At 46.2% G+C, this 24,579-nt stretch overlaps 1 protein-coding gene across 1 annotated transcript; it reads right to left on the minus strand.

The window, feature by feature from the left end:
• Positions 1 to 1,436: 1,436 nt before the first annotated feature.
• On the minus strand, positions 1,437 to 24,579 carry LOC102559661 (somatomedin-B and thrombospondin type-1 domain-containing protein). The gene is made up of 5 exons (XM_019484419.2): positions 24,351 to 24,579; positions 17,759 to 17,953; positions 16,761 to 16,839; positions 13,730 to 13,906; positions 1,437 to 6,540 (listed from the first exon to the last, which is right to left on the minus strand). The coding sequence occupies exons 1-5, from the start codon at positions 24,562 to 24,564 to the stop codon at positions 6,423 to 6,425; spliced, it is 783 nt and encodes a 260-aa protein (XP_019339964.2). The 5' UTR covers positions 24,565 to 24,579; the 3' UTR covers positions 1,437 to 6,422.

Below are 24,579 nucleotides of genomic sequence, written 5' to 3' on the forward strand. Positions count from 1 at the left end.
TCCAGAAATGGATTGCAAATTCTACTGCAGAGGAAGCTTAAAAAAAATCCATATTGCGCACACAGTTAATTGCCTAATGCTACTTTTACACAGAGGGGGGGAAAAAATCCTTCTCGACTCTTACTGAGTCTTATGTTTTGAAATGTGAGATCTGCTCACCTATATCTTGGTCTCAAGCTTGCAGATGAGTCAATAAAACACAGTGAATATTGCGCACATCACAGAGATGTCACTAGAGCTCCTCAACTACCTTAACACCGAGACCTCGGCTTTCATTTTTAGTTAAGCCTAGTTCTCTCACTACATTGAGACAGAAACAGCAATGACAAATAAAGCTGGGTCCTGCATAAGTTCCGCCTCGGGTTAATGGTGAAAGCGCGGAGTCAAGGAATAAATGGAGATTGGCTTAAAAGCAGAGAAAGCAAGAGTCTATTAGCTTTGGCATCCTCCCACACCCTCCTTCCAGTAATTCAATAACACACCATTATGGTATGAAAGGCCACAAAAAACTCAAGTAAACAAGTATTCGGTACATAAACTAACAGCAAAGCCCAGTGCATGGGAAGAGTGATTTTGACCTCCGCAGGAGGAAGTCCGCATTGTGGAAATAGCTTTTCGAGTCTGTAGACTAAAGTGCACATTCAACGGCATAAAGAATGGTAAAGTTACAATATCTAATCCGTACTACTTCAGCTAAACCATAACTGACCTGTGGAATTCACTGCTTCAGGAACTCATCAGTCAAATACCGAGGCTGTATTTCAGAGAGCAGTTGCATAATACTGGGACTAGTAACAATATGCATAAGATATAGGAAGCATCACGCTTCCAATTTCCTGAGTCTCCTGTATATATTGAACATAGGAAATACTTGTGACAAGCAGCTATGCAAATCCTTCCCTAAATATGCAGATGGCTCCCACTGATGTCACTGAGAGACATGTGCAGATACAGCCGGACAAAAGTTATCCTTACCCACTTGGATTAGCAACTTGAAGCCACTGCATATCATGGTTTTTCATGGATTTAAAGAAAACTCTGAATTCCATTTAGAACAAAATCTCTGTGTAAGTGAAGGTGAAAGAGTTAATTTTCCCTTGTGATTTTTTTTTCCTTTAAATTGTAAGAGCTGTATATTTACAGGCAAGATCATCTTTGCTGGCTAGGAATCTCCTCTGTTCTGGATGCTCATTTTTTACCTTAAGTTATAATCCTTTGTTTGCAATTCCACAGCAAGTCGTTACACAGCAGGGATCGAAGAGCTTAACAACAGTACTCAGAACTGTGTGCGGTGCTTTAACATTTCCAATGCTGGCTCACTCGGAGAGCTCAGAAGATTCACAAGAGCAACCGTCACAGGGTTCGTCACCAAACTGACGGGACTGGACGCAGGAGGGAAAACTAAATCCAACAATTAAAGATCCAAAAATTGCCACTCAAAGGAAAAAAGTCGGGAGCCTTTATTTTTAGTTTTAAAAATAACAACAACAACAATAATAATATTTTTTAAAGACTAGCACTGGCCTTAAATTGTCAGGTTTCAGTTGTTCAAAATGGGAACACTTTCAGCTTTCCATTTTTGGATGAAAAGTTGAGGTTTTCTACAGGGAGGTTCAAACGCATGTTTCAAACTGAGCATGTCCCCCTCGCCCACGGCCCGCAGCCCTCTGAAACGTGGAGATGGGAACAAGGAAAAGCAGAGGAAAAGGGGGAATATGAGGGAAGGGCAGGGCTATCAAACCTCCCTAGGTGGTAGGGATTACTTATTTAACCTACAAATAAAGAATCTGAATACTTGTGGTTTTTATTTACTGGCTTTTCTTTGTACCGAAAGCCCAGCCCATGGCTGCAAAGGGGAACCCAGGGACAGGTGCTGACTGCTGCTGCCCACGGGCTGATTTGTGAGTTATTGGCCTAAGACTCGTGGCTTTATCCACTCGTGGTGGGAGCCGTTCTCTTGTTGATATCTAGTGGGGAAAGGCTCGCCGGGTTGTCATGGAAACGACTGTCATCTCTAATAAACAGCCTGTTCTCGATGCGAGGCTGGCTGGCCGGTTTGCAGGGGGAAGCCATTTTTCAACAGTAGTTAGCATGGGCTTTCCAATAGCTTTGTCTTCTTGTCAATCCAAGCCCTAAGCCATTATGGAGATTGATAAGGGTGAAGGATGACCAAGCCCCTGGGGACAGAAGCCAGGAGCAGGTATTCATTTATATCTTAAGATAGGTTTCATTGATGGGGAAGTTGGCCTGACACTTCTATTTGCCTTTCCTACTCGCCGCACCCACATCTCTCTCTCTCATTTTTAATATTTGCCATCTCCCAAATATAATTACTTCCTACCTGTGGCACATAGCAATCACAGATCCTGAAAACAATGTAACAAAGCCAACAAAGCCCATTCATCAGAGTAATAAATACTCGTCAGGGGGTACTGGGACAACCTGTTTAATGTGTATACTAATGCACCAGCCTAGTACAGTTAATGTATAGGCAATTGGCAAATGGAATCAAGTTGCTATTAAGCTGCCACATCATGTCATTAATTATAATTAAGGTTTTCTAAATGGCACCATGATCTAATGTTTGCAACAGATATACTGATACCCCTGGTTGGCATGGAGATTATACAGAGGGCAGCATTGAAAGACTTTTTTTTTTAAAAAGGAAGTTTATTAAAAGCCCCAAATTTGTATGAGCTTTAAGACTAGTTCTGCACACACTAGAGTCAAGTAGACCTGAGGGCTCCCACCACCTGGTAAAAATAGAGACGTAGTTTCTTATAGGATTGGCTCTGATCATTTGTAAGTGAAAAGTGCTTCTGATTATTGGCTTTAGCTTCCTGTTCCTGATGTTAATGGCAGAACTCCCTTTGGACTCACACTCCGTCCAGGATGGGGCCTCTCTAGGTGTAAATAATGTCTTCCCATGACTAAATGTTTCCGTGATCTCATATCCCTACAGAGAAACTTGCTTCTGGCTTGATAGAAATGCCTCACTGTAAAAAGCACACGCACTGCATTTGGTTTATCTATTCATAAGTCATTCAGGATCGCATTCCTGAGCAGACCACAAAGGCAAGTTAGTTCCAGATTACATCAGACAGCAAAGCACAAGCTATTTCCCTGCCTTGCTACCCTGAGATAATACACAATAAAAAGCAGAGCCCTGCTCTCAAATCCCTCTCAGAGCCCAAGTCCTCTCTGTGCCTTACCATGATGTCGGCTGAGCAAAGAAGTTAATCAGAGGAAGTACCTAAGGAAGGCTTGGGAAAACTTGCTTGCTCACCCAGTCTGTATGAATCTAAACAGGAGTCCTGGGAGCCGGCTGGCCGTGAACACAAGGGACGGCACTAGTTTCAGAAGCATGATGAATGTGAACAATTTCCCTGTAAACTTAAGTGTGCACGTAGATTGCTCGCTTGAGCAGTGACAGTTTTTACCTCCTTGTAGGTCCTTGAAGTAAACCACAGGAGGAAAGTATAAGGTTGACATCAGGGGGAAAAACCCCTGTGCCTTGTCTCCACTAGGGTTGTCCACTGAGAACACAAATCTCATTTGGCCCACATGATGTAAAGACACACCTTGCTCAGCAGTGAAGACAGCCAGAGATCACAGAAATGAGTGGAGCAGCACTGTGACTTTCACAACACAAGAATAGCGGATAATTTAACTGCCCCAAGGATCACTTTATCTGTTACCATTTACTGTGAGAATGGAAGGAAGCTACAAATGCACCTCAGGCTTTTGTGGCTATAGGCACTCCTTCACCCTGAACAGTTCTGCTGTATAGTGTGGCACCAGGGTGTGTAAAATGGACCTTAGCACATACAGGTGACACTAGCTGTCCTAATGAGCCATGCTATCAAGGCCAAGCTAGAAAGCTTAGCACCTCTTTCTTTAAAGTTACATTTAAGACTAGACTCCCAAATGGGAATTAGGTACTGGGTATTTCAGTCCATTATTTTAGGTGCCAGTGGAATTGTCACAGTCCCTCCCCTGTCTCCCCCTGCAACGCTTACTCTACTGTTTGCATTTCCCTTTGGCAGTTTCTGTGCTGCTTCTGCAGCATCCTCAGACAGGGATGCTCTCAAGCACATTTCACCCAATCATATGGACCAGGCCTCAAAATGCAGCAGTGAAGCCCTCAGAAAAACCTCCTTGCTGCAGCTGCCCTTGAGACCTCTGTCTTGGGCGTGCTTGACAGTGGCCATGAGAAATGACCTTGGAAAAGCTTCACCACTGCATTTGCAGCCTTGGCCTGCTTGAACAGGAGCAGAGGGCAAGAGCACCCATCCCCACAAACACTGAGGGAGTAGTATAGACGTACTCCTAGATACCTACCTTTCTACTGCTACACATAGCCACAAAAGTCCTGATAGGCTCCAAGCAGTTCCCCCAAGTCCCATGATGATGGCCAAACTAGGAGGACCTGTGAGGGCTGTTCTTATAGATGCACTGACCACCCAAGACAGACAACCTCTCCTGTCCCATAGCGCTGCGCGGAGAGCACTCCCAGGGCCCGAAGGGATTTGAACCCTAGCTGTTACCATTCAGGACCATGCACTAAGTCCTAAACTCTCAAGCATTTCCAAGCAGGTTGTGCTCAGTTCCTCCTGCTGAAAGCACTCCACTTTAATAACTGAATATGTCTTGGGCCAAAGAGAGCATCCCTCTCTTGCGTACTAGTTAGGGCACTCACCTGGGTGGGGATGGCCTGACTTGGCTTCCAGTCCTTGCTCCAATGACTATTTAAATATTTTATATTAAATGAGCCACACACCTCTCCCCAACGCTGCTTGTTGGCTACTTTAGGCAGTTCTCTACTTAGTGTGCTGGGTGTTGTGAATATTGTTCTTAATCACTTAATTCTCCCTATGCATTGCACAGGGTAGTAAAGGACTAGATCCAAGAAGATGTTTAAGAAATTGGCCCCTTACCTAGGCTCTAAGAGCACTTTTACACATGCTCTGAGGGTTGGGGGGCAGAGGGGAAGACAGCAATTTAATCAGAACAGCTCCAAGGGCTGCTCTAATTAAAGTACCACAGCATCAGTGGATCAGACCAGCCTCCGCACTGATGCACAGGCACCCTAAGATCCCTACACCATGCCTGAGACAGTCAGCTACTAAGAATAGGAATCACAACAGGCGGTACAATGAGTAGAACCAGTGGGAAAGGATGACCAGAAACGTGCATCATAAATCCTACCACTTCCTAGTGCTCCGCTGGGCCTCCAAGGAGGCAGCTCCCTAAACACTGGATGTTGTGATGCTCGGTGTTGCAATGTTCAGGTGCCCTTTGGATTTAAAATGCCTGCGTAGGCCAAAGCACTCATCTGCTTTTGGGCACCATTCATGAAAAGTGCTTAGGATGCTTTTTCAAACTGAATGGTTTGGAAACAGACTAGGTGAGTGATCTACCCTCATTCAACCTCACAGCAAGATCAGTTAGGATGAATTCTTTAGGACCAGCTGCTGAAGAGAGAAAATTAATAAAATGCTATTAGAATGTCTCTAAAGTCTCTTTTATTATAATTTATAGACCATTTTCAAAACAGAAACTCAAGGGATTGTAATGACAACTATTTCAAATAGTTGTCTGATGCAAGAGAAAAGTAGTGAGAGTTTTAGTACCTCACTACTGCACAGGAGATGACTGAACCTCAAGGAATAAGGCACTTCCAAATAAGATAACACAGTCCATGGTCCTTGCAACCTGAGGTCTAAGGACTCTGTTCTTTGCAGGATCATCAATTCTCACTGATTCAACAGCCCTGATCCTGACTGTTACCATTACCTCGATGGGATCAGGGTCCAGCAACCACCACCACCATTCAGGATCAAGCCTTTTGGGCCGATTGTTGAAGGCAATGGGAGCTTTGTCACAGGTTTCAGTGAGACCTTACATTAGACTAAGAACCCAATATAGAGACCAGCATGAGAATAAAAGGGGGAAAGATCTATAAATAAAGGGAAGGGAGAAATGTCCTCAAGGGAAGGGCACTACCACCAAAAGGAGGAACCAGTTTGCACAGATTCCTTTTATCTTTTGTTGGGTACTTAATGTGTGCTCACTTTAGTCATTTGTAAATTCTCCTCCTTGGTGGATTATCACTGGCAGGTCTGGGGGAGGAAAGCTTTGAAAGAAGAGAAGATGTCTGACTGGACAGAAAGATTGCTGAGGCAGCAGGGAGGGAGATGTGGAGACAGACTGCAGTTTCTCTCTGCCTTCTTCAGGGATACAAAAGCACAGAAGTGTATGAAGGAGGCCTTAGCTTAACCCTCTGCAGGTGGCAACCTTCTTGAAGCAGTTCAGCCCAGTCTTCAACACTGATTAATCACCAGATTGATTACGGTCATTACTTAAAAGTTTGTGCCAGAGAAGCCAGCACACGGCTCGGGCACTGGGCTAATTCGGAAGAGTTAAATGAACAAGAAGCTATGAACAGAAGGACAGGAGCAAGTGTCCAGCTGGCGAATTCTCTTCCAAGTTCCTCTGCACTGAGGATTTCCTACAGCCTGCCAGTGCAGCAGCTGGTTCCTGAAACAAAAAGAGCAGAAAAGGAAGGAGAGAGGTTAATGCACTGACTCCTTCCAAGACAACACCTGAACATGTACTGCACCATCACTGGTGGGGATTCAAGCAAGGGCACCATGAAATGAACTGGCTGCTTCAGTCAATCACATCACCAACAGGGTCCAAAACATTTGGAAAATCCTGAATTTTTTCCATCTGACATCAGTTTCAACACACCAATTTTGATCTCATGCTGAGTGACTCCACTGACCCCAGGAGGATGGTACAGAGAGAGATCAACATTTGATCAAAAGTAATCAAAATTATTGCAGAAACATTTGATGTATTGAAAATGTAGACAACATTTCTCTTTTCAACCCACTTGGTCAGTCTCTACTGAACTATGCACTTTCTCCATGCGCAGAGCTCCCATCATCATCACCGGGTATTCCAGACACTGAACAAGCATGTGCTAGGCAATACAAAGGCATGCAGTTGAGATGTATCTATAAAGCAAGGACACACAAGAGCAGGGAAATTCACCATATTTTTCTAACCTAGTTGCTCCCAGGTTCAACAAATTCCCAAAAAGTTCATGAACACATTTGTCCTGCACTGACGAGAGAGGTAGTCTATTAACAGAAGTAATATACAGTATGTACAGTTAATGTAAACCAAAAAGATGCTGGCCTAGCAGCCGCTGGACCCAAAATTTAGTCACAGGAAAGATATAATACAGACAGCAAGAGCACAAGCTTCCTCTCCCATTATACTCACTGCCCTCAATGCATCTCAGCTCTTCCCTACTGCAGAAGGGCAAGCTCCAGGGCTCATTCAGGCCTTGCTCTCTGTGTTGAGAGCTCCCAGCAAAGTCACCTGATGATAAGTCCATTGCTCCTGCTTGATTTATAGTGCTCTATAAGCCAAAATTATCAATGGCAATTGTTCAAAGATAACGTTGCTGTTGATTTAATGAGATGTCACAATCCAGGGCAGAGTTTTAAAATCACACATGGTTGGGGAAAAGCTAAATGTTCTCTCTTCTGGCTCAGGGTCATTTTAAGCCACCAGGTTTTGGAAAGGAACAAGCAAGATCCTGGATAAAGCAGGCTGCCACATGCTGCATGGTGATTTTCCAACCCCAGAGTCATAACTTTACCTTTAAAAGGCTTGAGTCCTAAAACACAAAGCATATTTGCCATTTTTGGTCCTGCTGATGGGAATTCCAAACACTGCTATTGCTATATTTAAAGAAACACCCTTCCCCCCACATGCAGAGACATAAATGTCCAGAATGAAGTTGTTTCTGCACTGTAACTGCCACATCTTGCTCAAGACAATAAAGGACAGCTAATCCTCCCAGGCACAGTTCCCTGTAGAAGCTCTTAGTGCTGGCTGATCGCTGGCATCGCTGCGTGTTACTGGTGCTGTGTGTTCTGGTACATCAAAAAAAACCCCCAAAACCTTTCTTCCAGCCTCACCACTTTGGGTCTCATACCTCTTCCCCTTCTGAAAACATGGAGGCCATGAAGTCCTGTGGAGCTGGCCCCACTTCTGTGATGGTCATTATGTTGACCAACACCTCAAGAGTTGGTCTGCAGACATCCAAAGTAAAAATCACAAGCTGCGATAGCTTGAGCTTTTTTTATAAGCAGGGCTGTAATAGAAGAGCATCCTCTGCAGATCAAGCACTAAGGGGGCCCTCACTGTCCAATGGCTATGCCTATGAGGCTTTCAAGAATCCTCTTTTAGTTTACACTAGCTATTTGAAGGCCTGCTTGACAGAGCCTTGAATTATACCATACAAGGCTGACACACAAAAAGATCATTAGGAAAAATCCTCCTCAAAATATACTCAGTGCTGCTGAGTGTATTTTAAACTCCTGATCTTTGTATATTTTAAACCTGCTCTGATTTTTCTCTTCCTGATTGGCACTTTTGGAACAATAACTCTGGGAGTTGCACGCTGATGCAAGCTACCAACCCAACAGCCTGGGCACACCGACATGCCGAGATGGAGTGGGTGTGACAGAGGCAACAGCTGTGCATGCTTCCCCCATGCTGCTCCATCTCAGCACTGCAGCCAGGAGCTGGAGTGACCTCCCTTTGGGGGTGTTGGGATGTTTCAGTCTGTATAATCATTTGTGTGAGGCTGACAGCAAAGCTATCAAAGCAGCAGCCTACCTGGGAGAGGTACGTAGGTGAGCACATAAGCGAGCACTTCAAGCACTGGGCAAAAGGGTGGGGATTGGTGTATCATTAGGACAAGCAAATCTGGCCAAGCACTCGTGTACTGCAAAACTGTATCTCCCCCTCTACCAACACGTTCTTCCTGTTGTTCCCTTTACCAAGGCAACAGTTACTTTTCCAAGTGCCCTTCACAGGTATTGCATTTGTTTTCAGAAGAACACTTCCATGTCTGGTTGGCAGATCCTGCCCTCAATGTTTCCCAAATTACTTGGCCCTAGATTAACACAATTCCTCTGGTAACAACCCCAGCCTAGGCAGATAATTCAGTGCCTCTCCAAACACAGCAACTGCTGCTCATATGCTAGCAGTTAGCATGGGCAGGACTTTCATGTGCCTTAGCTGATCCCCAATAACTGATAGCCTGGCTTTACCCATAGTGAAAGCTAAATCAGGGCAGTTTGCCACCAAATAAAACAGGGCTAAATTACTTCAATTTAGTTTTTGCCTACCCTGGGATAAGCACAGGCACACAGGCAGTTTGTGTGCTTGCAGTCAGCAGGGGCAGGATCTTCTGCACCTCAGGTACTTTTTGGTAACTGTTCATGTGTGTGCTCCCAGCCAAAACAATTGGGGCAATTGGGCCCCTTTTCATTCAGGAGTGACCTGCCCCAATTTTCACCATCAGACGAGAGTGGACACAGACAATTAACACAGAACAGCCAGGTTGGGATGCTGCATTTCCAAGTACACTGGGGAAGTAGGGGCTCGGGAGCTCACAAATCCACTCAGAGCTGCCACGAGCCCACTGGGGGTCATACCCCCTAGTTTGCAACTGCTGTTATAAGGGTATGGAAAAATGATCAAATTTTAGGAAGATGGAAGGGAGCAAGCAGCAAGGAATCACCACAGAGCAGCTGACACCCAGAACTGCCCATCTGGCTGCAATTACCCTGTGGTAAGTGAAAGCTAAACTGGAGCAGCTTAGCCCTGACCAAAAAAGGCAAAAGTTGCCCTGGTTTAGCTTTCATTTACCACAGGGTAATTGCAGGCAGATGAATCATGACATGGAACAGCTGTTCACAGGAAGAAACCGAGCCCTGTTAACACATTTTAAATTTGATTGATTGTTCATACCCCAACATAAGTCTAGCTAGTCTTTCAGAGGGTGAATGCTCCCTAACCTACATCTTTCTCCCAACCTTCTCAAGGGCACACACAGCAGCTCTCCATGCTTTTCTTTCCTCCAACCCATTTGGCCAGTCCTGAAAAGCCTATGTTTGGAAATGAAAAGAGTGCGTCATGCAGCAAAGCAGTACACAAGACATGGTCATGACAGACGCTCCAAACGTCGCTCAGCTCCCTCAACAACATGCTCAGACTGCACAGAGGACAGAAAATAGAGCAATCAATAAAAATCAGCCCCACAACTTGCAGAACACTTCTTGGTGGCTTAATAGAGAGCTAGCTGTAATCCGGTGTAAATCACAAAATACCTCTCACTATATTGCAGAGATTCATGCCCCGCTGTTTCTCAAAAAGAGATGGGCACAGTTCAAACTGAAGTGAACAAAGCAAAAAGAAAAAAAATCAACCACCCCAAATCTCTTCCTCTTAAGTCTGATCTCCTTCAAAAACCTGTTGAAAACTCTTAGCTTTCAAAAGCCAGAATAAGAGCAGCAGGGAGGATTGTAACTGAAAATGAAAACAGAGGCAGTAGGCAGCAAAGAAAGGCAATGAGTAGGAATAAAATGATTGCTCTAATCCAAGGGCAGACTGAATAAGGCCTGCGGACTGCATCCAGCCCGCCAGGCAATTTCATCCCGCCTGCAGGTTCCCACCAGCTAATTGTACCCTGCCCAGCCCGCGCACCTTGCTCCCACCCTTGTGGGCAGAAGGGCCCAGCCCAGCCAGCATGCAGCTTCCAGGCAGGGCTGCTGCTGCCATTGCTGCAGCTGCTGTGGGACCTGCTTGGCTCCCCCAGCATCCCGCTTGCTCCAGACACCAGATAGGGAAGCGGGGGGGGGGGGGTGAAGGGGAAGGGCAGCTGCAGCTGCAGCTGCAGCTGGGCGGGAGCACAGAGCATGGGGCTGGGGCTGGCAGCAGCATGGAGCCTGCACCCAGGGTGAGACAGGAACATGAAGCTCAGGTGGGCAGCGTGTGGGTGTGAGGGAGGGGAGGGGGTGTGGGGACCCCTCCACATACTCACCCCAAGTCGCACGGCCCCCACCAGCAGCAGCAGCATGCAGTGGGCGCTTGAGGTGCCCATGGCCTGTGCAGGTGCTGCTGCCCTGTGGTGCATAGCTCCAGCCAGCACTGCACATGGTGGCAAGAAGCGCAGCCAGACTGGCCTGCCTCTATTGTGTGGGGCTCCCCGTGGTGCACGTGCAGCTCCTGGCACTTGTGACAACGGGGGAAGCCCTGCATGATGGAGCTGGCTGCCTTCGCTGCCCCGTGCTGTGCAGGTCCCAGGACTCCGCCGGAAGTGGAGGGGAACCCCACCGGGGTACTTTCAGGAGTGGGGAGCGCAAGGGGAGGAACTTCTGGTAGCAAAGATCAGGGGTTAGGGGTAGGACTTCCAGTCCCAAGGTGGTGACCAGGGGGTAGGGCTGTCAAGGGCTACCCTTGTGGCCCTCGACAGCTCATCAAAACTCATTATGCGGCCCACTGGCCAAAATAATTGCCCACCCCTGCTCTAGTCACTCAGGGGTTTCAGTTTACCTGCTTTAATCCCACACCACAAAATCCACACCTCCCACCCTCCCTCACATCCACACCCTGCCCACCCAAGCTCTGCACTCCCACCACTCCCCTGGGCACGGGCTCCATGCTGCTGCCAGCCCCACGCTCCCGCTCAGCTGCAGCTCCACCCCTGCCCCCATCACTTCCTTACCTTGTGCCTGTAGCAAGTGGGACGCCAGGGAAGCAGGTTCCCCAGTGGCAGCAGCAGCCTCTCCCAGAAGCTGCGCGCTGGCTGTGCCAGGCCCTTCCACCCAGAAGGGTGGGAGTGAGGTGCATGGGCTGGGCAGGATACATTTAGTTGATGGGCGCCCATGGGCCCAAAGAAATTGCCCGGTGGGCCAGATCCAGTCTGCGGGCCATATTTTGCCCACCCCTGCTGTATAACCTCACTTTTCCTACTCAGTACTCTAAAGTGTTTGCTGGCTTTGGTCTTTTTTCTCTTTTGCTTTTACCTAGTCAGATGTTCTTATCTGGCTCCAGGGTTTCTGACAAAATAATATTATTTCCAGCCTTGACATTCATTTACATTTTTACTGCAGTTTAAAGCCTCTCCTGACAGCACCAGTTGGGTTTATTGCTCTTTATCTAAAGATCTATGTGATATTTACACTTAAAAAGCAGGGGTGAGGCAGAAGGAAAAGCATCTAACATAACTTTTTCCATGTTAAAAGCTTTGGACAGATCCTTCCTAAAAAAGGCTATTATCGGCAGAAATTCTTGTTTAATATATAGCATGCTTAAGGCCTAATAATCCTAGTTTATGGCAAGTATTTCAAAACAGACCTATTTATCTCAAACTCTAACATACCCCAGTGTATTGCCACACAGACATTTCCAGAGCAGTCCAGCCCTGAAATTCTAGAGTGCTTTTATTAAATTAAAAACAAACTAGAATTACATGTGATACAGAAATGTGATTCTAAAGGGGAATTACGATAAAAAGGCAGTGTTACCTAGTGGCTACAGCAGGAGACTCAGAGTCAGAATTCCTGGGTTCTGTTGCTGAGTAACGAGTCATTTCCCCTCTCTTTGCCTGAGTTTGTCCACCTGTAGCTCACAGGTAATGCTCACCTTGGACATTTTCACACATGCTCCGGGAGCAAGGGGACACTTTAATTAGAGCAGCTCCAAGAGCCACTCTAATTAAAGCTCCCGGAGCATCTCACGGATCAGCGTCCTCGTGCTTCAAAATGGTGGCATGGGCACTTTATCTAAAGCTTCAACGAGATTTAGATAAAAGTGTCCCTGCTGCCATTTTGAAGTGCAGGGATGCTGAAACACAAGACACGGAGGCTGGCTGGAGCAGTCATTACCACGCTCCAGCAGACTTGGTTAATTGAGTCTGCTCCAACATGCTGTAATTACAGCACATCGGAGCAGCCTCCAGGTTCCTCTACAGGCACCCCTACCTACCAAGAACAACTTGAGAGTCCTGGGTGAAATGTGCTCTAAGTTTAAAAGGGCACTTTTCCACTTGCATTGGCTACCCATTCCCAATGCCAAGATTTACCCAACTAGCAGTTAGGGTTAGGGAGGAGCATACTTTCAGAGTCACTTTAGGAAACATAGTGCAGGTCTCTGAATGAGAAACACTCAATAACATACACTTGTTCTTCAGATTGGCAACAACCTGCAAATGGATTCAGCTTTACTTGCCCTCTAGGAGGATGCTTAACCTTAGTCAAATAGCAGCCTGTAAGACTCAAATTCGAGGCAGTGAGAAGTAGGGTACATCTGCATCACACCCCCAGCACTGCTTTCGATCATGCCCTGCCCACCCACCAAACACAGGACTATCGTGGGAAGCTGCTCCAAGGCTCTCTCCATAACTACTCTTGAGACCCTGCTCTCCAGCCTAGCTGTAAGCACCCATAGAAGGATGCCCCAGAGTAGTTTCACTCTCACATTTACAGGTCTGGCTCATGCAAGCAGGATCCAGTGGACAAAGCATACTCCACAGCAGAAGCCCTGGCAGTATGAAGGATACGGAGAAAACAGATCCCTTGCAAAAATACTAGACCTGGCTCTGCCACTGATTTATCAGGTGAGCACGGCCAGGACAATTAATTTCAGATCTCATTCTAAGAGCGATCATTACTGATCTAAACCACAGTGAGCAGAGAGGTTGAGTTAACGTTTAAACAGGGCTCAGAAGATGGAAAGCACTGACAAGTGCAGTGGATGACAAAACGGAAACAAGTCTCTCCAACCAGATCAAGGTGGGGAAATGCAGAGATCCACGTGTGGTACCTGCAAAGAACAAGGCAGAATTCAAAACTCTTACTTTTTGCTTCCACTGCCGTCACCATAGCAGTGCAGACTCCTGGAATGTAAGGCCGGGTGCTGGCACTCCACACACGCTATGTGTCCTTCACTGAGATACCGCATCCACCGAGTGTAGGAACTGTTCCCATGCAAACAACCTTCGGTGATGGCTGCAAGCTGGAATTCAACGCAATACCTACAGCAAAAACGAGAGCCCCGGTTAGACCAACAACTGTGTTACAGATCTGAGAGCCACTGAGAGAGCTAGAGCAGATGTGGTGAATGCAGGTAAATTAACACAGACACACAGATCCTGTATGAGTCCATTCTGACAAACTGAAATGAGCAGTAATGCTCAGATCTAATTTAGGTGTTTGCACATCAAAGCAAAAGCTATCACTGCAACTGAGGCAGGGAGAGATTAAGTCCTTGGCCAATGCCCGAGATCAAGTAAGTGGCGGTTCCAGGAATAGAACCCAGTGTGGGGCCCTAGTTACTGGACGAGACTGCCCCAGTATTTAGTTTCAATACTTCATCAGACACTAAGTCTTACAGTAATTTGCAACAGTAACTAAGGCTTAGTTATTGGACGCTTTCCGACAGTATTGTTCCTGCTAGGAATTGGGATTGAGCTGCCTGGTTCTTGGGGAAGATTATGAGATTACCACTGAGAAAATTAGCACTATACTTGTGCCATGCTCAGATCGGGCTATGTTCCTGTTTTTAACCAAATCTCAGTTAAAAAAACCAGTCTCGCTATTTTGGAGTCTGGAAAACCGTAGAGGCAGTAAAGAGCTGGATTCATGTAACTTGTTCATCACTACAGTGTCTTGAGTACCTTCCACTAATACATTAAGCAACACGACTGACATGTATCAAGTGTTGTTTGTTTCCACATGCTTGTCTCAGAGGGATAAAAACATGCACAATATAGCTTCTTGGGAGGGGAGAAGGTTGCTATATGCATATGTTCCTAGATATTTATGAAGTGAAGTTAAAAATCAAAGAAATGCACCTTGGATACAGAAGACAGGTAGGTTTATCCCTTAACTCCTGTGGAAGCTCATTCTGCAATCTCATACTGCCCCCCAAAAAAGTCTTCCACAAAGACAAGCTTTATCCATTTTTACAGAATCGCAGTCTCCTCCATTAGAGGTTTCAAGAAGAGGTTGGTAGGCATTTGTCTGGGAAAGCTTAGGAATATGGTTAAATTAAAGGCCTCTTGAGATCCGTTATAAACTTCTGCTTCTGGCAGTTGCACTCTGCTGCAGTTCTTCACCTCAGTACTTTAGGTGGCCTGGGCTCAGACCACCGAGCGCCTTGAAAATGAGAATGGGATGAAATTCTATCAGAAGCCACTGCAGAGGGTAAAGGACAGGTCTGACATGCTTATGGTGGCCTGTATTTCTGAGAAGATGCACTGTACCGTTCTGTATTCTTTAGCTTCCTCTGTGCTAGAGCCTTCCCAAGCAGTTATATCACATAGCTGTAGTCAGCCAAGATGTGACAAGGGCACGGATAACGGAAGTCAGGTCCACCAGCCATCAAGATGGGATGGATAGAAAGTACTTCCATGAATGCTGCTATGCGGTGCTCAGTGTCAGAAAGGAATGGAAGAGAACTACCATACACGCGGAAGACACCAATTCAGGGAGCGTGCCATCAGCTAAAGGAGGCTGCACCACAACTTCACACCCTTCACAATGCTTTCCTTTGTCTTCTAGCATCACCCCTGTCCTACTCCAGTGTGGCTACAGACAGCTGTTCTTCATTCACATCTGATGTCCAAGCGTTGGGCTACCTTGGGAGTATGATTTTTCTGGTAGAGCTGTCTGCATCTGGTTGGCGGTGGAGTGCCATCAGTTCACCCAAGGGGTGGCATACAAATGTCGAAGAAGACTAGAGAGGTCCTCTTCACAACTGAGGGGTCCAGCATGAGCAGAAGCTTAAACAAAGCTGACGAATACACACACAATGTGGAAATGTGTGTGCAGGAGTCCGAGCAGAAAACCAGCAAGCCACTTCACAATGAAAGGGGAGCATTTATAACCTCTCTGGGGCATTTACAAAAATGACAGGTGCCAAAAAACTCTATGTATATGAGTTTGAATTAGGATCTACAGAGAATCAACAGCCTGCAAAACTGAGTAGGACAGGGTCTAGGAAAGCATCGTGTCATTCCCCTCAGCAACCTGCTACATTACTGCCAACAGCAGCCTCTGTTGGAGCAAGAAGCAGAATGGCAAAGCTGATGTTAGCTCCCCTGCTGACTTTATCCCTTTAAACTGAGCATAACGGAGGTACTTTTGCCACACCTATGGCCCCGATGGGCACCCCAGTTTGATGATTGATCAGCATGTGTGTGTCTCTCATGGAATTTTACATGCAAAGGAGAGCTTTCTGCAGAGCTCTGATGCTTCCCAGTACCTGCAATGTGTAATGATGCCAATGAGGGAAACATGCAGGTGGAGCCCAAGATGGCCAAATGTATTGGATGAATCTCTCACAAGTGCTTGAAGCAGTCAAGCCTGTTGGTGCAATAACTTGCTTCCCACGCTGCAGGGAAGCCTAGGTTCTGCCCAGCTGGCACCCAAAACAGCAACTTGCTAGACCCCAAACCAGATTGCATAAAACAAAGCCAACCATTGCCTGCACCTTTAACACAGATGTGCGAGTGGGCATCATGTTTGTGGGAGCCTCTTACCCCCAAAAGTCTGTAGTATGGTGATGTGGTATGGACTTCCCAGAGAGAACCAGATACAGAAAAGAACCTGAAACAACTGCTCTCTGCGTATAGCGTCCTAGACAGCATCAGCTCTCTCTCCCAGTAACTTCAGTGACATTGCTTTGAACGTATTGTGCTATCACTGAGTGGAAGATCAAGCCTCTATCACATGGAGATGCTGTTTTGTTGGAATCCAGCTTTAAAAGTCTTCAGGCTGTCAAACAAAATAGATGCTCTGTCCAGGACAGAGCCTGGCCTACATGTTATACCCATTGAAGCCATGAATAAGGTGCCATTATGCTGCAAAGCCCAGCCTTCTACTTACCCTGCTCTTTCATTTTCACTGGATGCAGCTCTCTTCCTTCGTGCTTTCCCGTAACCTCCTGTGGTTATTAATGCTGGGACTGTGAACATCAAAGAAAAGCAATATACATGAGCAAGTGATAATAGTGCACTAAGGCCACTTATGCTTGCATAACAATAAAGACTGGGGATTTTATGGCCTTTAATGTCACACAATTTCCACTTTGGCAGGAAATCAAAGATAATTCCGGCCTTGCATTTTTGGATCTTCAGTGGCAATCTAGCATTAGAAAGAGACATTCATTCTTCTTCTTTTTTTTCCCTATTAGAGTAAAACTGTTTATCAGAGCAGCAACCAAAGGAGAAGAAAAAAAAAACCCTCATTCATCTAATACCATCTCCCAACAGGCTTGAAAAAGCCAATTTAAAATAAATAGATTAGTATAGAAGCCAAAGCCAGATTCTGACCCCAAAGAGCTCTTAAACTCATTGGAAAAGTTGATACAGGCAAGTTCAGGTCATGCCTTAATTCCTGCTTTATAGCAGAATCTGGCATGCTGGCTGGAAACAGAAGGAAACTCTGAGCAGGGGAAAAGTGAGACCTTGTCTTTGGTGGGTGCCCTTCCTTCATGATGTTTACAGAGGACTCATGAGCGATGCTATGTGACACCTAAGGCCACACTTTCCTCCCACGTCCATGGGTTTCACACTGACTTTACTGACTGCACCAGAATTACTGGAGATTTATGCTCACAGAAGTGAAACCAGAGCCAGGACCCCAAACTTCACTTTTGAAACCTATCAAATACTGCAAGGGACAGGCAGTATTTAAAAATATATCCCAATGAGAATCCAGTGAGCTCAGTATAAAGGGGTCAGTTCAGTTCTTAGTAAAACCAGTGTAAATCCAGAGCAAATTATTCCACTCCAGCTAGCTCTGGGGAGAAAGATAGAAGGCCAAACCCCAGGGTCTAAGCCATTTGGGCTCAGGCCCAAACCCAGCACTTTCAGTGTGCTTACGAAGGGCATGATTGCACTCCACTCCTTGCTGGGTCCAGTACTCCACACAGCCAGCCTTCTCCTCCAGAGGAGGACACGCCTCGCCTCCATTCCTCTGCTCCTGAACGACATGCCTTCTCCGGACTCGATATGTTGCCTTGCAGGGCTCTGCACAGCCACTCCAGTCACTCCATTCAGATACAGTGCAGGGGGTCACTGGCCGGGAGAGCAAGAAACCACAGCATGGGTTACAGTGATAAAATGCAGCACCACTTCCTCCAGACGGCACATCTAATTCTAATTATAAATACTTATTTAAGTAATTTTCAGGAGATTACACTCTGCTCAGAGAGTTCCCTAGTCCAGTTATTCCCTGAGCTCTCCCTTGATACGTTAGTGGTTATATCTACTCCTTTATAGCCAATCCACCTGTACAAAGCATTTAAAAAAAAAAAGCCAGCGAGTTGGGGCACATGTTCAAAATCCAAACACACTACTGTGAGTAAAGAAAACCCCTCATCTTCTCAGACACCAAAGCAACAATGTAGAAAAAACTATAAAATCTGTCTCTGGAATGATATCATGGACTCAGTGAGCCCTGTTCTGACAACTCCAGTGTCACAGTAACATTGAAAAAGAGTGTTATGATTGGGTTTATTACATGCGCATTTACATCCTTCCTACCTCTGTTATTCTTACTACTAATATTTAGGCAGTATCACCATGAGTTTCATCTTCTGGGTGCCTCCTCCCCATTTTGGGGCACTTTCAGTCAGGCACTATGTCAAGTTTGAACTGGAATGCATGCCTGCGGCACTGGCTCTATGGTACTGAAGGACAGCAATTATCCTGGGGAACCACAAAATAAAGCAGTTGTCATCCCAAGTAGTGGGAAGAGAGGTAGGCACAATGGACAGGACTCATAAAACCGTGCCCATCAAACGGGTTGGAAACTGCTGGGTTAGTGCACTCTCCCTTTTGCTCTGCTTGCCCACTGTTAATCTTTTCAGCCCTTGTCATCTGAAATCACCTTCAGTCACCCCTTCCATTCAATCTTGTCCTCTCTGCTGAGCGTAGCAGCAGGAAGGCAAGTTACTGCCACTTATCTTGGTGGCTCCTGTGAAATATATGCATATCATTTATTTTATTCCTCAGAGAAGGCTCTGCCATGGAAGAGGGAGCTAGAGTAGAAACACACCATATCATGACCTAGCAACCATCCCACTGCATGGGGCTTTGGCCTGAAGAACAATTCCCAAACTTCAGAACATCATTTTTTCTGCTGCAGCCACAGAAAAATAAATAAGATACACCAGTGTCTATTCAAGTTGGTTCAGCAAGGCACAAAGAACCTCAGAGCCACTTGGGCTCTGAGCACTTCCAGGACTGAGCCATTACATAGGAAAACAGCAACATCAGCAACTAACTGGGATCATGCAACCAAATATGCCCAGTCTAATGCTCCAAAGATACTTCTGATGTGAACTTAGATCCTGAAGGCACAAATCAATGAAGTTACAAGTATAATTTCCACCATAGGTGACACGTAGGAGGGGCACATGCCCCCCCCCCAAGAGCGCTGATGCCCCCCCCTGAAATTGGCTCTGCTGGCAGCGGAAGTGCCGGCACTTCCACCACCGCTGTGCTGGGGTCACTGGTTGGCTGCTGGGAGACTAGACCCCTGGTTGCTGGCTGGCTGCTGGGACCCCCCCAGTCATGACCTGCTGGTGCCCGCCCCCAGTTGCCCATGATTTCCACCCAGTCCCTGATACATCCCTTCATCCCTTTGTATTTGGCTCAGCAGAAGGAAAGGAAGCCTTATGTCAGCTCAGGTCATTCTAGCATCTCTGTTTTTCGAGGCAGGATGCTAGATGTCTTCCCCAGCAGCTTCTTATGGTCAGTCCTTCTGAGCAAGAACTCTGGCCTGTCTGGGATCAGCAGGAACTCTAGCTCATATCCCTATAATTATACTTCACAGTCATCCTGTCACACAGGATGATCCTGTCACACAGTCACTTCTCATACTTCACAGTCATCCTGGCCAGACAGAGAACAATAATAGGAGTACTGGGAGCTTACTCTATTTTAGTTTCATCTCGTTTTCCCGTTTTAGAAAGTTCAGGTGACTGTGACTGGATCCTTGCCTTTTATTTTACCTGGCCAACTTTGTACATTTGTCTATGTATAGCAAAAAGTTGTACAGGGCCCTCAACTGCATGTGCTCTATTGACAGATCCTCAGTTATGGGTCTCTTCACACCAGCTGCTTCTCTCTACTGGTGAAAATCTAGACGTGCTTTCCAGACTGTCCCAAGAAGCTTCACTCCTACTGTCTGCTTATCTGTTTCACCTAACTATGCAGTAATTGAGTTTCCTTATGGCAAAAAGTACTACTGTACTTCCCATGAGCAAGGACGGCAGAACTCACCATCAAATCCTAGGCTCACATACTAAGAATTCTTGAGTCCTAGGCACAGCTGTGCCTTTAATGTGAGCTTGATCCTGAGAAATAGCAAATGTCTCTGTTCTTATTCAAATGAATGCATTGTTCAGGGAGCTTCGTGCCTAATAACACTGAGTACTTGCTGAGCAGCCCTGAAACAGTTTCAGTGTCATCATCATGCCTCAGTTTCCTCTCCAGTGAAGCACAGATAATCCTTAATTATTGAATTACCTTCATTTGAAACTTCTGGTTTTACTGTCTTCAGAATGTTTAAGGAGTTTCTCAAATACCCTGAAGCATTTTTTTCACTTTTACCTTGAAACGCTATATTTAAACAATCTGAAACATTCACTTTTGTAAACCTAATTAAGAGATTAATGATTAGAGTGGGTGACATAAATAATTGAGCTACATTTATCTGCAGAAATGTGTATGAATAAAGTCCAAGTACTGGAGTACAGTATATACTGCCCAGCAGTAATTTTCTAAAGAACCTCATCTCTGGAATCTTCTTCTCTTACTACTTAAATTTAGCTTCACAAATTAATATCACAGTTTTAATATTTGTTTTACAACTGCTGTGACAAAGTAGCTTTGTAGTAGAAAAAAATTGTGGGGGAGGAGGAAGGGAACAGTCTACAAATATTCAACATAGTGTGTGTGGATTCCTGACATCCAACACAGACTAGCTACAATAAATAATTCTGAGCAAATATTTTAGTATGCAGAAAACACCAAGGTATTTCTGGACACACCTCGGTGGGTAGCACATTGCAATGTTTTTACAATGCCACACGATGGCACTGTTTCAGAATATTATTGGGATGCATAAACCTGCACCAGAAAGCGTGCCTAGAAGGGGTTTGTTGCAAGTTTTGGCATATGTGACCTAAACAGGAGACAAAAAAAGGCAAACACAATTTTGTTTCTTTATGATGCATAATGAAGGCTCATAACATTGCTGTTCCTACTAGTTGTATGCATAAAAATTAGCTCTTATCTACTCTGTCTTTCCTGGAACAACTGAAGAGTAGCAATGTAGCCTAACACCGCTGCATTAGCCTCCAAAGGCCTTGATCTGGTATGAGTCCACTGAAAAAAAAATGCTGCATAAATATTTTGGAAGACTCCATGCTCAGTCCCTAAAAGTTCACAGTTTAATCTGAAATGAGGCAACAAATGAGTCTGACAAACAAAAGGTGGCAGGGAGGGACAGTTATGGTAATAATTCAGTTATATAGTCAATTCCTGGACAACAAAATAATACCATGTTTTGGGATTGTTTTTAATATATACATTAAATGCAGTTAGTCCAATAAGAGAGATCACTCACAATAATCCTTGCTTCTTATATGAAATCAGTCAACTGAAGCATCACTGACTAAGAAAGAAGACAGTAGGCAAATTATGGTTTTGCTAATATCTACTTTAAATGCTCAGCGAAGAGTTTGAAGGAAAGTTCTCTATTTCCAAGACTCAGAGACTCCTTTCCCCACAGCTCTCTCCATTAAGGACTGGGAAATCTTCCATTTCAGGTCCTTACTTTTCCAAACAGGGTTACATGGAAAAATATGATTTGATATTCCTAAAGGAAGAAAAATTCTAAAGTTTCAGGATTTTTTTTCTATCCAATGAAAACAGGAAAGGAGGAACCTGCTTATTTTTTTTGTTTTGTTTTGCCAACGCTGTCGCCTAGTACAGGAAATCTTTCTTAGAAGAAAGTGTCACACATGATGGGGGAATTAGACACCTGGATCTGTTATCAGCAGGAAACAGGTCTTAGGATAGTGTCCCCTCCCCCATTTAATTCATGGTGCTATTCTTGTTGTGTGTCTTTGTTCAAATTTAGATACTGAATGTTTCAGGGCAGGTAATGACTAGATGTTTGCCTACACTGTGGTCGCCTACACTCTAGCATTCTGGAGCTCAGACCTTTTAAGGCTCTAAGGCTCAGGTATCCCATTAGAGGCTTATCCAGTGTCCTGGTCAGACATCCTGTTGGGTGCTTCCCATCCTGGATCAGTACTGAGATAAACCAAGTGATTTGGGTACCTTCTCCTGATTCACAAAGACTGCTCCTTCCCCGAGGAGCCAGAAGCCTAGGACCATTTCATTTGTTGAGTGGCTAGGACAGTTGGGCTATTAGAAGCTGTTTGACCCCTGCACCCTGTGCAAGTGCTGCAAAGTGACCTCTTGGAGCTGTGGCAGACAGAGTTCTTTGGGTGAATCTGATATCTTTTATTAGACCAACGTAAATAGTTGGGAAAAAAAATTAAGCAAGCTTTCGAGTTTAAAACCCTTCATCAGGCTGAGGAAGTTTCTGCAGTTGGTGTAATGAAAAGTAACTTCTGTTACGCCTATAACCCTGTGACTCCTATAACCCTGCACATAAGCATTACTCATGGCTGGCAGCTCCTCCTCAAATGTATGACAATGAAAACAGGAGCTATTTTCCAAACATGCTTTACAAATCCCTAGAATAGCTGTTCTTGCCAGTGAGTCAAGTGCTGTCAGCATTCACTGAGGTAAGTGGTTTCCTTTCAAGGCAGTTGCTCATACACTCATGCCCCAGGCATCTGGGATGCCACCTACAGTAAATATACACCCATGACAAGGCACATCCTCTACAGATACCAAAATGAAGCTTAGTTACATGCCCATGAAACAACTACAGCAGCTAACAGTGCCAGTGCTGCCCTAGGGCATGATCTCTGGGAGTCACGGTGCATCTGCATTTCAAACACTCCCTACCATTCTCCAGAACTGCCAACCTGACCTCTTTCGCTAGCACTAAATGATGTTTAAAATTATTAAAGTCATTCCCCACAGGGATGTCTCCTTCACAAAATTGTATTCCCCCTCAACAATCATTACAGACCTGTCGGAGTAACACAAAACTGTGCTAGAGCAGAGCCAAGCTGAAGAAAGTACAGAGTTGGAGAGCAGATGGCTTAACATACGATCTGCGTGCACCTGACCTTTTGAGGGTATCTCTGATCAGAAACAGGCAGGTGACTGCACCTATAGGAAAAAGTTCCCTCCCTGATTAAACATCTGCACTTTGTCCTAATGCAATTAACTGTGACTGCTCCCACTCCATGGATGCCCGACACCGGTGTTTCTCAACCCGTGGGTTGTGACCCAAAAGTGGGTTGCAAGAATAGATGAAAGGGTTGCGATCAAATTTTAAAAAATTGATCAAAGTTTAAAAATGGATTCTCCTTGAAAGGAGAAAAGCATAGGAAACTAGCTTTTCCCTTGCAGGAGGGCTGAGTTCCAGCCTCCAAAAGGCTGCCTGAGAACCCCCGTGCCCCACACGCTGGGGGCGGAGGGCAGTGGGCTGGGAGTGAAGGGCACTGGGTCGGGACTGGCCATCGATGTTTACAAATGAGTCCTGGTACTAAAAAGGTTGAGAACCACTGCCCTACACCACATGCACATGAAACGCAGAGCTGCCCAAGAACTCAAACCCCATGCTGGACCGCACCACTAACAACATCTGGGGACTGCAGCTTAGTGGAGCTACCTGGGTTTAGCCCTGCAGAGATCACAGAGGAGGAATTCATGAATCAGAGGAGAGCTAAGCCTGTGGTTTAAGTTCAGGGCTGGTCACCAGGTGCTTTTCTGCATCTCTGTGTAAACTTATGTGACTCACTTAACTCGGTGCCTCATTTTCTCTCCCTGGAACCTGGAGATTGTACTTCAAAGGATTCTAATACTTGCGATGTGCCCGTATATGTTGGTGATTAAAGGACACACCTCTGGGGAGCAGCACCGTGTGCCCTGCGCACACTTGAACCTGAGCTGGTAGTGGAAACTCACAGGTTTGTAACAAAAAACCCCCCAAAGCATCACACTGCTGCCTGGGTGCTACCCCTACTTGTGACACGCCAGAGGAGACTGGGGAGAACAAGTCAGCGCACTGAGAGACCCGCTTTGGCTAGTGTCCTTCCCCGCCCAGCGCGGGCCTCGCACAGAAAGGGCGCCCTTAGACCAGCACATCCACGCGCGTGACACGGACAACACCGACGCGTGGCAGGGCGGCGCAGGGCCAGGAGCCCACGACCTGCTCTCGTGTCACGGGCTAGCCAAGCGGTCCTGGCTGCGGGCGCAGCGGACGGGGCAGGGGGGCAGGTGCCAGGACCAGGGGGCCCCGGGAAGCCCGGCTCACCTGGGCAGGCCCGCGGGTAGTCGTGGCAGCAGTCGAGGCTGCGCCCGCACGCCTGGTCGCAGTAGCAGGCGCCGTGGGCGCGGTCCGGTCTCCACCCGCTGCTCACGCACGACAGGTCCCGGCCCGGGCAGCAGCGCCCCAGCTCGGCGCAGCCCGCCCCGGCGCCCCGGGCCAGCGCCAGCAGCGCCAGCACCGGCAGCGCCCGCGCCCGCATGGCCCCGCGCCGCGC

This window comes from Alligator mississippiensis, chromosome 9, assembly GCF_030867095.1.
Source record: "Alligator mississippiensis isolate rAllMis1 chromosome 9, rAllMis1, whole genome shotgun sequence".
NCBI lineage: Eukaryota > Metazoa > Chordata > Crocodylia > Alligatoridae > Alligator > Alligator mississippiensis.

What these genes read in the sequence shown, in the direction of transcription:
- LOC102559661 (XM_019484419.2), bottom strand. Translation starts at nt 24,564, where the DNA reads ATGCGGGCGCGGGCGCTGCCGGTGCTGGCGCTGCTGGCGCTGGCCCGG. An exon ending in CTACCCGCGGGCCTGCCCAG is followed by an intron (nt 17,954 to 24,350) that starts GTGAGCCGGGCT and finishes TCTCCCGGCCAG; the next exon opens with TGACCCCCTGCACTGTATCT. An exon ending in GGAGTGCAATCATGCCCTTC is followed by an intron (nt 16,840 to 17,758) that starts GTAAGCACACTG and finishes TGATGTTCACAG; the next exon opens with TCCCAGCATTAATAACCACA.